The sequence below is a fragment of the Melospiza melodia genome, chromosome 6 (assembly GCF_035770615.1).
Source record: "Melospiza melodia melodia isolate bMelMel2 chromosome 6, bMelMel2.pri, whole genome shotgun sequence".
In the NCBI taxonomy this organism is placed as follows: Eukaryota; Metazoa; Chordata; class Aves; order Passeriformes; family Passerellidae; genus Melospiza; species Melospiza melodia.
This window is the reverse complement of record NC_086199.1, coordinates 15762978-15776579: the sequence shown is the minus strand read 5'-3', so window position 1 is coordinate 15776579 and position 13602 is coordinate 15762978. Positions and strand designations below refer to the sequence as shown.

Here is a 13602-nt window from a genome sequence, read left to right as displayed (position 1 = left end):
GCCAAGAAAAGCTGGGGTTCATGAATCCTGTGCTTCTTTTCCAGTGTTCTGACAAGCAATTTGTTATGGCCCTGTTATATCCTGTATAGCATAGATGTTGGTATGTAAAATAGCTGAATGCTTTTGAAAGAATTATATCTTCCCTCTTTTCAGTATGTGTAGGCTACTGGACTGGGTTACTGATAGGAACTTCTGTCCACTCTTTGGGGGGGATGTAAATGTCAACTGACTTGAGTGTGGCACTGTACAGTGTCTGTGTCTCAGCTCTGCGAAGGCATTTGATGGTGGGAAGGGATACTCTTCCTGGGAAATTCTGACAAGTAATCAGGATTTGTTTAAACTGTGGGTATTATGTACCATTCTGGTTCTCGATTCCCACTCAGAATATCGCAGTGTCAGAGAAAGTTCAGGTAATGATAGCAAGAGTGATCAAACAGTTTGAGTTCCACGTACGGAGCAACTAAGCCAGAGCTCTTTGGTCTGAAAGAGCAGGAACTGATGGGAATGTGAGAGAGGTCTGCAAGGTCCCAAGTGATCCAGACAGGGCTAGGTAATTTCATTCCTTTCCAGTGTAAAGAACATATTGAGTTTATAGGAACTAGTCAAACTAAGTAAAGGGAACTGATTCTTCAATAGTGTGTGACTCTTTACCATTTGTGCTAAAGGTTGGCATGAGTCCCAGAGGTCAATGGACAGTTATGTGGAAGAGAAATACATTGAGAGTTTTGAATTATACAGAAGCTCAGAAGTTCCCTGAGCTGAAAATAGTTGGTGAAATTATACATGCTTGCCTTGTTCTTATTCTTTTGCTTCTGCTTATGGCCTTGTTGGGGATAACTTACTGAAGACATTTGTTCCCATCTGACCTCTCCTGGATATTATTATATTGTATATTTTTTATCAGAGCAGCACTCATGCATGTGAATGTGTGACTTTTGAATATTTGTCCCCTCAAGAAATGGTTTCATAATACAGCTGATTCTGGAGTGTTAGCTTCCTGCAAGTCTAGCTGCCTAGACTGCAGCAGTATAGTCAGACAAGGACAAGGACTGCAGTTTGGGACCATTCTGTCATCTAAATATGTTATCTGTCTGCACACTCCATGTAATTGAAGAGGAAACTAGGAACTTGAAGTGTGGTCTCTTGATTCACAGACTGGCATCATAAGTTCCATGGAATACACACCATTCTGTTGTTTAGGCACCTTCTCTCAGATCAAGGCCTGATATTTAAAATCTGTTTTCATTCAGAGATACGTGGGTGCTGTGGGAGGCATGCACTGCTGCTGCAAGCTTTGTTAGACAGCATGCCACACAGCTAGTGTGGGGACAGCAGTGCTCTGAAGAGGAGCACTGGTCACTGCTTGGTCTGCTGCAACAGAAGCCCACTCTCACTTTCAGCTTCTCCTGTGTGCAGCTAGACGTGGCCTTCAAATTCTCTCTCACTAATTAAACTTCTCTGAGGAAGAGACAGATAATCTCATTTTACAGATTTTGTGGAGAAACTGAGGCCCTGACTGAGTAGGAATTTCCATACACTTAACTTAAGTGAGCAGGCAAGTGCATGGGATTTACAAGATGGAGGATATCAGGTTTTAGATTTTAAGCACACTTTGGATATGCTCTCATTATTAGACCATTTATTTCATCTCTAATGGTTGTCTGAAATAGAGCACGGCGCTCCTGCTTATCAAAATTCTTGAGTTGCTGTGGTCAATAGCAAGTTATGGGTTTGTTTGATGTTTTTATCTTATTGTCTAAAGTTGGAGAATGTCAAAGTAAGATGTATAACAAGGCCATCTTATCTCTTGTACCTCCTTGCTGACTCAGCCCTACAACTCTATTCTTAGACTTCTGTGTTCTAATCTCCGCTGGCTGATTTCCCGCTATGTTTTAAAGTGTTTCTGTTGTAGCAGCTGTAGCCAAGACTGGTTTTATTGTGGAAGTGGAAAAGTACTGCCAGTCTAATGAGTGGAAATAGATGGTCCAAGCAGCTGTAGTGGAGGCACTCTTTTGTTAAAGTGGAATAACAACAGAAAGAGAGTGTGGGGAAATATAGACTGTTTTTGGCAGCTTCAGTGAAAAAATAATGCTAAATACTATGCCAGTTTTGTTCTTCTGTGTAATTTCTTACTGATTTCCTATTTTTTCTTTTCATGGGACTCCTTAATGAAAGCTGTGTTTGCATACCTGGGTTTTATAACTATTTTATAAAATCTGTCTGTATTTCATGTGTGAAATACTAAATCTTGGATATAATGTCTGACAAAACAGCAAAGAAAAATCACCTTCATTGATGTCTGTTCATTAAGTCTGTAGAATTATATAAATTATGAGTGATGTTGGCTTTTTTTTTTAGACAACAGAGACTGGTACATTTTTGTAATTTAGTTATTCTCAAGCTTAGATAAAAAGCATCTTTATGGTTTACTAGTGGCTATCAGTGAATTTCAGGACATTCATAATTCTGTGGTTTTTTTTGTTGCAGGAAAGGGACAAGTTCTACTTGACACGCTGTGTTATATTGGAATTACTGCAAGCACTCAAGTTGAAGTCGCCCTTACCAGACATGAATCTGCTGCTGTTGGTGCAGGTACAGGAAATTCTGATGTAATTCTCATACTGATCCTGTCTGGGCCCAGGTTCAGGAGTGGGGCAGAGGCTGAAGAACTGAGTCCAACATGGTTACAGAAAGTACCAGCAATGTCTGGGGAAGCAAGAACTTTTTATTGCAAATCCAGTTGCATTTGTATGCATTGGTGCATAGATTTAGGCTCCTACATTAAAATTTAAGAAACTAAATCTGGAATCCAAATTTCTTATAATGATAATGACCTGTGCATCACTGCTGATATATTGAAGATCACAGAATATATCTTGAGTTGGAAGGGACCCAGAAGGGTTGAGTCCACTGAGTTTTATATCATGTCCTGTTGGGGCAACTGCCCCTGGTGCTGCCTTTTCTTTATATCCTAGCCTGAAACCCTGTCACCAGCTTGTGTGGGAAGGGCTGCTAGTGGATCATGGGTCACAACTCAGTTTCTGGCAGAAAGTTTGTCTCCAGTTCCTGAAGGCCATTTTCTTTTGACCTGTAGTTTTCCAGGAACGAATACATTGAAAATATTTCTGCTGCTTTCATTCTGTGGAGTCAAGCTACCCTTGGAAAATATGAGGAAATAAGATACAGGCTTATGAAAATTTCTGCCTTCAAGAAGGCAAGTGTGGCACAGTTTGGCATCACAAGCCTGTCACCAAAACAATTTGCTGAAGTCTATAAAATGTAATCACAAGCACTGGGCTCATTGTTCCAATGAGATAACAATGATATGTTAGAAACTTCAACTTGGAAACTTAAAATTATAGGGACCAGCATAACAGCAGTTCATAAGGTCCAGGTGAGGTATTTATTACATGGATCTTCCATAATGCTCCCAGCATCACAGCTGCATTCATTCCTTCCCTTCCCATTATAGGTCAAAGCTTCACATAGCTTACTGTGGACTCATTTTCTTTGGAGTACTGGTATATTACTCATAGTAAATAAATTATTTCCAGTTGACAGAGAAATCACACTGACAAATGAAATAATATGGCAGTTAGGATAACTCTGAAAACAATTATTATGCCATCAGTGTTAGGGACAGAAGTTGGGAAGGGAAGAATAACATGGATTTTTTTTCTTTTGATGCTTAAAATCCATTTAAGTTAAAAAGTCCAAGTTTGTCCTTTTTTTTTGCTAATTATTATTAAACTCAAACTTACTGTTTTCAGTCCCAGTCAATACCATCAAATAACAACCACCAGCCTCTTTCTGTCTTACACCTGCAGTGATGCACCTTCATAGCATTGGTACAGTGATTTTTTGTTGATTTGAACTGATTTTTCCTGTATTACAGAATAGAGCAATTATTCTGCATTACTTCTATAATTCAGTCCTGTGACTACCCCAAAGCATGAAAATCCCCTAGTTTGGTCCTTCCTGAATTTGTCATTTGAGAATGCCAACAGGCCATGTCAATTTTGGTAGTGGGGTTTAACTGATTTACACTTGTGCTTCCCATTGAGTCAATTGCCTGAGAGACCCAGTAAGCAAAACTCTCTTACATCACCTTATCTCATAAAGATAAAATGGTATTTGCCTGGGTTTTCCTCCTAGAACTGTTCCCATATGCTGTATTCACTTTGGGATGTATTCATACCTTACACAACAGCATCTAATGTGGATATAAATGTCTTTTATGATGTCTCTCTTTCAGAGGCTGATGAAGTGATTCATATTTCCTGCCATCCAAAGCAGCCAGCTTCTGTTTTTATGCAGTCAGTGGTGAAGAATAGGGGTTGTATTCAGACCATCTGCCATAGATGCCTACTGGAGGCATGATGACTGCTTCTCCCATTGACTGTAAATTGGCAGCTCTCAGTAGTATGTGGTCTGAATCACTCAACAGCCTCTGGAATTGCAACACCATAGTAACCACTAAGCCCATCTTAAGCACCACTGTAATTTAAGAAATCTGCCAGTAAAAATGCATATGTCTCTTTATTTTTTAAATATTCTCTGCTGCCATTAATAGAATTAAGGGATTGGTTCACCTCTTTACCACACAAAGCCACCAGGCTATTAATTCAAATTGTATGCTTTTGAATGAATAAAGACATAGCAGAGTTAACACAGCAGCAAACGGAAATGGTTTTAATTTCCAGCAGTCATTTCTCCATGGACATGTTAGCCTGTATGCAAGATTCTATACAGACAGTGCACACAGAATACAGAGATTCTGTCAAACTGCTCCAGATAACAAAGGAGCTATGAGCACTTTAATTTAATGATAGATCAGTCGTGGGCTGACTAACAAAGGAGTTCCTAGAAAGGTACATTTGACACCCACGTTTATCCAGATTACATAGTGCCATCAGCGTCACTGGTGACATTAAGGCTAAGATGAGAGCTAACTTTGTCCCACTTTACAAAGAATGAGAATTTTTAACCAGATCACTCCAGTCTTTGCATAGGTGTTGTGGATGATAAAGGGCACATTAAGACTGTCTCCTTGATTTGTCCTAGCAAAGGAAAGCCATCATGTACATGCTGCTGTTCCATGGGTTTCCATAGGAACTGCTTCTTCACACAGCATTTCGTTTCCCAGTACTTTTCTCCTGCTCACATTTCATCAGCACACATCTTTAGGATTTCCATTGACTTCAAATTGTACTGGTGTGTCTTTAGAATTTGCTTGTTCAGTCAGTCTCTAAGAGTCAGTGTACTTGGTCTGTTCTGTTGTAAAGCTTGTGGAAGTGTAAGAGTAAATTCTAGGGCTGTAAAGGATATTTTGAAATACTTTCATGGAGAGCAGTCAGCCACTGAGAGTTCTGCTAACATGCATGCATTAGACAACCATAAAATACGGTAGTCAATATCTGTCTCAGTTTGTGAAAGTACTATGGTATCAATTAATTTTTTAATCAGAAGGAAGATTAAGGCTTAGACCTTAGTTGACAGTTATTTTTTGTCTCTCTTGCTTAGAAAGTTACGTTGCATCACTATGGACAAAAATTGTTCAAGTGCAGATATAATGTTAGGACAAGAAGTTGTAGGAACAAACAAATCATTTGCAGGGTGTCCAATGCATTATTGAAGCTTATAATGATTAAATAACAGAATTAGCAAGTTTAATGTATGAATGATGTGGACATTGGAGATTTTAGGTCAAGGAATCTCTTGAAACAAAAAGATTCCAAGAAATCCCTTGGAAACAAAAAGAAACAAGAAAAAAGGTAAAATAAAAACATAGGAAAAGCAATGAGGGATATTCTACTGGAGTAGCATGACACTGACCACTGTTTCTGTCTCAGAAACAGCTTGTTTATGTTGTATGGTGCAGAAGCTATATCACACTATACTAGTATGTTGTCAGCTTCAAAACTCTTCATATAATTAATGATTGTAGAACTTCAGTGACATGTTGTAATATCACAGTGAAGAATAAGGCACCCTGCCTTATCCTTCTCTATCATGGTTCACTCCATAATGAGAAAAACGTTTGATAAATGGAAGAAATAACAAATATATATTTTTTTCATAAAGAAAGTCTGATTTGTTACATAATATTCTTCAAATTGCTTCTGTACTGCATATGTGTTAATTAAGCACATTAAAGTCAGATTTTTTTTCAAGAAAATTATCTCATTTATAATGGTGAGTTAAGTAGGTTGTTTATAAAGAAAGAGATCTCTAAAGGCAAATGAATAAAAGCAAGAAGAGATCTGAACTGATTTTAATGAAGTAATGAATAAATTATTAGTGTCTTCAGGTTCCTCAAAAAATAATTTAAAATAACTTATTTTTAATTCCTTCTTAGTTTGTTTGTGCAGATGCTGGAACAAAACTAGCTGAGTCAACAATCCTACATAAACAGATGATTGCCTCAATGCCTGGAGTAAGTACTGAATCAAAGTCCATTTCTTAGTTCTGTTATTCTGACTTTTTAAAAAAATACATCTTCTTCAGCTTGCTTTGCTTCATTTTAATGCTCTTTTTCATTTCTCCTGATTGCCAAGATGGATTACAGACAAGGTTGAGATGCTTCATTCTTTTTATTAACAGTGGAAAAGTTCTGAATTTGATGTTGCTTCCCTTACTTTCACTGATAACCTTTAGTCATGTCACTGATTTCAGTGGAGCCTGTGCTCAGAAAGACAAATCAAAGATCTGCAGTTCTCAGTGGGGAGCAGACCAGCTGAATGCATCAAAAAATGGTAGCAGGATGGAAAGCTACAAGCCATTGCCTCCACTCTCACAAAAGATTATCTGATTAAAGAAGGGAGTTAATGGTATTTTTCTAGTAATATGTAAGTCATTCATCTATATCCTGCTGATGAGTGTAGCTAAATTACAAGTACTCCTTGCCCGGGCACTGAATCTGCACCCGATGAGTATGGGAGGAAGTAGCACAATGGGAGGTCTTGACTTCTTCCATGGCACATGTGACTGAGTACCCAAGCAGATGGAAGAGGGTTAGCCAAGGTTTGCTTTACAGGCTTAGTGATGAAAACTTGTTTCCCTTTGTGTGTGTCAGCTTTAGGGATGATTTAATAGGATCTTTCCCATGTATCTTCTGAAGTGCGTGATTTTTAAAATGCCAATCTTTAATAATACCTTTCCTCCCAACAGGATTTTTTAATTTATACTTGCTTTGAATAGACTAATACTGGTGTTACAAGGTGTGATAGGAGCATGATCATTTCAGAAGAGACCATAGAAAATTAGGCTGCCTACTGCTTGCATGAAACAGAATAGGTTGTTGGAGAAAAGTCTTGTGCAACTGAGCATTTATTTTCAGAGACTGAAGTGTAGTCTCTTTCTTAATTTTGTTATTCAATATTCTAGAACCCATGTTGAATCCTTAGTGGATGGAAGATATACTGACAGGGCTCCCAATGACATGTTTTACTGGTTTTTATTCTGTCATGGAAACTGAACAACATTTGAAATGCCAGGAGGTGACATAGTAAGGGAACATACAAAAATGAGGAGTGCCCAGGTCAGTTGTTTTAAATATAGAATTCTAGCAGCTTTTCTGATTTCAGCCACTAAAACTCAACTGTGGCTTAATAATTTTGTGACTAAAACTAAATCTAGTTTATTTGTATGCTCTGATAGGATAATCGGCTTCTATGCTTCAAAGTGCAGGTAATCAAAAAGAGGTCAAAGAACAGTAGTTTTCTTCTGTAAACTTTATTGCAGAGCTCTGCCCTGAGCCTATGACTTGGGAAAAAGTAGATTTTGGTGACTTCAAAAAGATATCTGATTTAATAATGTGATCATTTAGCCTCAAAAGTTAAGCATTTCTTTTACTTGACCCCTCAGAATGAGGCATCCATAGTTCCTGTTGAATTCAGGTAGCATTTTCTTCACCTCAGACTATTAACATATAAACAGAGGTTTATGTGAAACCTAGTGGGTTGGTAGCATCACCTTTGGAAAGCTTCCCTGCAGGGCTCTCTGATCTATTCAAAGCCCTTATTTAATCTGACAGCTTTCTTCTGTTGACTGCTTTATGCACCTCGGGCTCATCTTGTGCTTGCTAAGGGCCAGATTCACATTTCTCACTATTCTAGGAAAAGGATTATGAAAATCTGTAGTGCACAAATACAGCAAGCACCACATTGAGTCCCTTTGTTTTCCCTTTGAGGTTGTTTTTGCTCTGGCACAGGTGGCTTCTCAGTAAGCTTACACCTTTATGGTCTTACTGGAACACTGCATAACTTAATGCCATTAAGACGCTGTATTTTGAATGCTTTTTCTTCAGGAGTATACAGGAAATATTCATTGGTTTTTGTGTAAAGGAAAAAACAGAACACATTTCAGTGATGTTCATTTTAGTGATGTTTACACATAAAAGACCTGAAGTTATTTAAACTGTTTTTCCATTGTGATTAATGTGAAAAACGGACATCTGTGCCTGTGGCTGAATTTTGTTTTCTTTGATTGTAACTGATTGGTTCTAATTGCAGAAATGCTCAGCTGCTTGAAAAACAGAGCTGTTCAATTCTCATGAGTTTTTAAGACTTTGATTCTGGACCTGTAAATTTCAGGATGACATACCAGAATATTCTTGAAAGTTTCATCAGTTGATCTTTTATTGCTGTCATAGATAAGAGTATTTTATGATGCATGAAGAAATTACAGCAGCTGGGCTATCTTCTCATACTATAATCAGATAAGAGGAGATAATACAGTGAGAAGAAGAACATCAAAGAATACCTATTCCTAATGATTTTAACTAAAAAGGAAAATAAAGAATTTGAGACAGACTAATTGTGTTCTGGTGAAGCAAAACCCAGTACATTAACTTATTTCTTTTATGTTTTAGTGTGGAACAGCAGCAATGGAATGCATGAGGCAGTATGTTGGGGAAGTGCTGGATTTCATTGCAGATATGCATACCTTAACCAAATTGAAGGTTGGTTCTGGCATATACTGATCTAAAGTGTATGAATTTTTTTGACAAAAATATGTTTTCTGTAAGGAACCTGCCTGGGAGACACAGTAGGAAGTATTTGAGGGTGACTGACAGGTTTCTTTTCTTTCTCTTGTAAAAAAATATTAGTGCTGTTATAGATTAGAGACTTCTGTGGCATCAGTAAAAAGTAGCTTATGTGATGTTGAAATGGAGGCTGATTCTAATATCATGAGCACATAATAAAAATGCAGGCATGATTTTTCTGAAATGTTGATGATAAGAAAATGTCATACCAAAGTCACTCTGAGAAGTAGTTGTGTTTAATATAACCCAGGGAAATATAAACCTCCCTGCCTCTACAACTAAGTACACGCCTGTGGAGGAGTCCTGTCTCTCTCATAGATAACAAATAGACTCTTAAATTTATTGGAAGTTCAGAGGTAATTAAAATGCAGTAATTATCCTAAAAAAGGGGGGTGTCATTTTTCTAATGGATGCTGTTGTTCTCATTGTCAGGTTATATTCTTTTGAAAAACCAAATAGCTTTAATGGCTGTAGTCCAAACTGCATTTTGGTTTCTTTATATTAGTTGGATGACAAATTTTTAAGAGGAGTGATAGGAAAGTACTTCTGCTAACATAAAATATGTTATTTAGGAATGCATTTCATACAAAGATCCTAGTAATCATTAGCTAATCAAAACCTAAAATTACTGCTTCATGGAGGAACTTCATGTCCCTATTAAATTTCCGACAGAATGGAAATTCTCTAAAATGTTTTGAAAAATAAGTAGCCTAAGTAACATTGCTGCTCTGAAGCTCATTTATCAAGCAGTGAGATGAGAATTTTTACCCTACTAGTTTCTCATACACTCACTTGTTCACTGTCCCTCTGGCCCCTCAAACCCACCTTGTGCCCCAGAGGGGAACTATATTGCATGTTAATAATACTTACCACAAAGGAAGAATCCCAGCTAAACTGAAACTTGTGTCTTGAAACTCTCTGTAACTTTATTTTACTGGACAAAATATTCCCTTTCTTAAATTCTTATCCTGTTGGCCATGAATTCCTTTGAATTAAAGAAAATAGTCTAAGGGAAGCAGCCTGTTATGCTGGAGTAGAAATTACTTCAAAGCACAAAGTAATTAATCATTTGAAGTTGAATTGGATTGCCTTCCCACTCTATCCTCTTAAGTTATTCACCCATTTTTGTTAAAGTTCAGAACTGCTTTCAGAATAGGTAGCAAATGAATCATAAGTGAGGCAAGAGATACATCTAGATACATGCTAGTTCCACAGGAAAAAAAAAATCAGCTTACCTGAAACCAGGAATGGGGAAAATTTTTTTATACTTGCAAGTATCCTCTCTCCTGTGTAAATGTTTCTGTAGAAAACTTTCTGTCATTTGGACTTTCTCCTTCTGCTCACCTCCCTTGAGCTGTAGTCTGATTTTTAGAATTTTTCTTAAAATGCTGAAGTCTGGTGATTACTTCTTATCCTCAGTGGGACTATTTGTTTTTAAAAATTTTATATATGAATGTAGGTAGAACATGAACTAAAACTTTACCTAGTTTTTCCCTTTCATGTTTTGAAATGGGATGAGAAGCTTCCCAAATCAGTCATCTGGCCATTTAAAACTAAGTCAGAAATCCCATGTTGTTTTGATTTAGCCATGTAATACAGCAATCTGAGGACAAATTAGCTTAATAGGAGAGTCAAATATAACCATAATTTTATGTATTGCAAACAATAAGCTTTTGTGTCTTATAAAATTAAAAGGCAGCTTTTATTTAAAGAGATAAAACTTCATGGTTTCAACATGTTTGAGAAAATATTTTTAAGCATTTCTAAGTTTACAAATAGTCAGAACTTCAAACAAATTCACAGCCTCTAGATTCAAATTCTTGCAAGCTCATTTAATATACTTACTTACATTGCTTGGGTTTTATAACAGAAGTGTTATAAAACTCCCTAGAAAATGAGTCCTAAGACCATCTGGTTGTACAATTTCTTGCAAGTGTGTATTATCAGCAGCATTTGGGGTTATAGTTAACAAAGAATCCTATATGATTTATAGGATCAGTAACAATCCTAACAGCAGAAGGTGATTTTCAAATGTTGGTTTTCAAATTTGAAAATTTCTACGCTCTGTAGGAATTCAGAGAACAGACCTGGTTGGAGCTGTTTATTTATATCCACTGTCTTCTTTTGCATATCCAAGAATAATTTTTTTGAAAGAGGCTAATTATTTTCAGTCCCGTATATTAGGAACTACTGCACTATATAAAAGGTATAAATGTTAATTCTCAAGATAATCTGATTTCAGTGTACTGTTTCTATTCAGTTTGTTATGGTTTCTTTTTCCCTTTGAGATAACATCTTAATTGGTAAAGCTTGGCAGGATTTTATTTAGAAAATTCCACCATTTTTGAAGATTTATAATGTATCTGCCTTCTTATCTGTCTATCCTTTTAACCTGTCTGTATAACAAAGTCATTAAACATTCATGCTGGTACCTAGGGGTTTTTCCCTTCAAAGAGATTTAAGTAAGTGCAGTTTGAGAGTGTAAGTTTCTGTGGTTGGATACTTATCTGGTACAAAAATATTATTGGTTCACTGATTTTTATCCTGTTATAATAATTGGATAACTGATGACCTGATTTTCTTGTGCAAAGCATATGGCTCTCCTTTTAAGCAAGCAACTGCAGTCAGCATGTGTTCTGTTATAGTCTAGTATGAGAAGGTAATGCAAAGTTAGCTGAATAGAAATACAGAAGTATCCCAAGAAGCAGCAATGAAATATCCCTAAAACTGCAAAGCAGAATAAATTATCTTTACAAGCATAAACATTTGAATGTTTCTTGGTGAGAGGTCTGGCCATTTTATTGCCAGAGCTTAAAGGCATTTGTAACTGAATAGTGCAGTATAGTTGACTAGTGCAATATAGACATAGTGCTGGAGAATAACTGAGAGCTTCTTTCTGAACATGTAAATGGGATATTGCACATGGAAGGCATTTCCTGCCCAGATGCTATCTTGTTAAATGGTTAGATTATTTCATTTTTACTTAACCTCTCTGGATATGCAAGCATTAGTTTGAATTTATCAGCTGTTGAGTTTACTGATACAAAAGCTGCCTATACATTTTGCCCAATTTATATTATGTCTTTACATTATTATATTATGGCTTCTTTGAATTGTGGCCCTCTGTGGAAAGATCTGCATCATACTGGTGTTGCTAATATAAGGATTGGAGAATTTTAAAAAATCTATTTCTGAGCTTTGTTTTGTAGACACAGAGATGCTGGGAAGGAATTGAAGGGGAGTGAAATAGAATATGCTGGGTTTTGGAAGAATTTAGTTCAAGCAAAATATTCTTTTTGAGTGGGTAGGAAATCAGATCTTTGCCTTGCAGAGTCACATGAAGACTTGTTCTCAGCCACTGCATGAGGACACCTTTGGTGGACATCTGAAAGTTGGTTTAGCTCAGATTGCTGCTATGGAAATCACCCGGGGGAACCACAGGGACAACAAAGCTGTGATCCGGTACTTGCCTTGGCTCTACCATCCTCCTTCAGCAATGCAACAAGGGTGAGAACACTTTTACACAAAATGGAATACTAAAATGAGTTGGAAATCTTCACAAAATTATGTTTCTATTGCCAGATTCTATAGATAAGACCCACACTAGGAAATGGTGGCAGTGGGACATTGAAACAGCTGCTCAGCAGCTCCCTGATCCTTAACTGAGGAGTTTGTCAATATAATATTTAAAGTACATGCCAAAAGGATAGTGGGAGTAACTCCAGGGGCTTGACTGGAGTAACACTGGAAATTTAACTTGTTTCTTGGTCTAGGTGCAGACAGGGAAAAGCGCACAGGCACTTGATCAGTCCTAGAATTACAGAAAATATTCTCTGAATTATAGACAATACAACAGGAAATGGCCATTGAAATTGTGGAGTACAAATGAGTGAGAACTAAAGTGTAGGCCTACTGATGTATGATAAACTACTAAGTTCACCTGGCTACAGTTAAATGAGAGAAATCCTGCTCAAGACATGTTTTCTGTCCCTTTTCACTGAGAGAAATCCTGATGTACACTGTTTTATTTTCTGAAAAAAGGAGAGTACTGTCCCTTGTGTTACAGTGACAAGTGACTTGTTTTGAGTGTAGTCAAGTGGACTATGTTTAAACAAACCTCTGTTCCTGTCCCAGTTTTGTCCTAGACTAACTGTCCAGGATTCTGGGGACTAAGGTGTTTAGGCTCCAGTCCTTTTAGATACATCTGCATCTGCATATGTGGAGAATATCTGCTTTAGGAGTGCTTAAATCCTTGCATTTTAGTTTCTTACATGTTAAAAAAAAAGGAACACATGTTTTGAATTGAAAGTAATGAGTTACTTTAAGATTGTATAGGGACTTGAGGAAGAGCATTGTATCAGATTTTATTAAAAACCAAAAATTAATGGAATGCCTCATGGGTAATATGAGTCTTTGACAATGACAGCAAATTAGAAACTAAAACCAGCAGGGAGAGTGGCCTAGTAAATAGTGATTTATTGATGGAAAAACAATTATTTTCTTCCTGTGCCTACGAATTCAAATGAGTATTTAGTCAGCAAAGGGACAGACAAGCA

The 13602-nt window shown here is 37.0% G+C and overlaps 1 protein-coding gene across 9 annotated transcripts in view; it reads left to right on the top strand.

The window, feature by feature from the left end:
• The window catches only part of UNC79 (unc-79 homolog, NALCN channel complex subunit), a 108454-nt gene that overhangs the window by 85051 nt on the left and 9801 nt on the right, over nucleotides 1-13602 (top strand). For all 9 annotated transcript variants that reach the window (XR_010028278.1, XM_063160067.1, XM_063160071.1 and 6 more), the window contains 4 exons: nucleotides 2488-2592; nucleotides 6359-6436; nucleotides 8873-8962; nucleotides 12378-12553. Coding sequence is in view for 8 of the 9 variants with exons in the window: in XM_063160067.1 (XP_063016137.1) it covers nucleotides 2488-2592; nucleotides 6359-6436; nucleotides 8873-8962; nucleotides 12378-12553 (449 nt within the window). In the remaining variant the exon portion in view is untranslated. The remainder of the gene's footprint in view (nucleotides 1-2487; nucleotides 2593-6358; nucleotides 6437-8872; nucleotides 8963-12377; nucleotides 12554-13602) is intronic.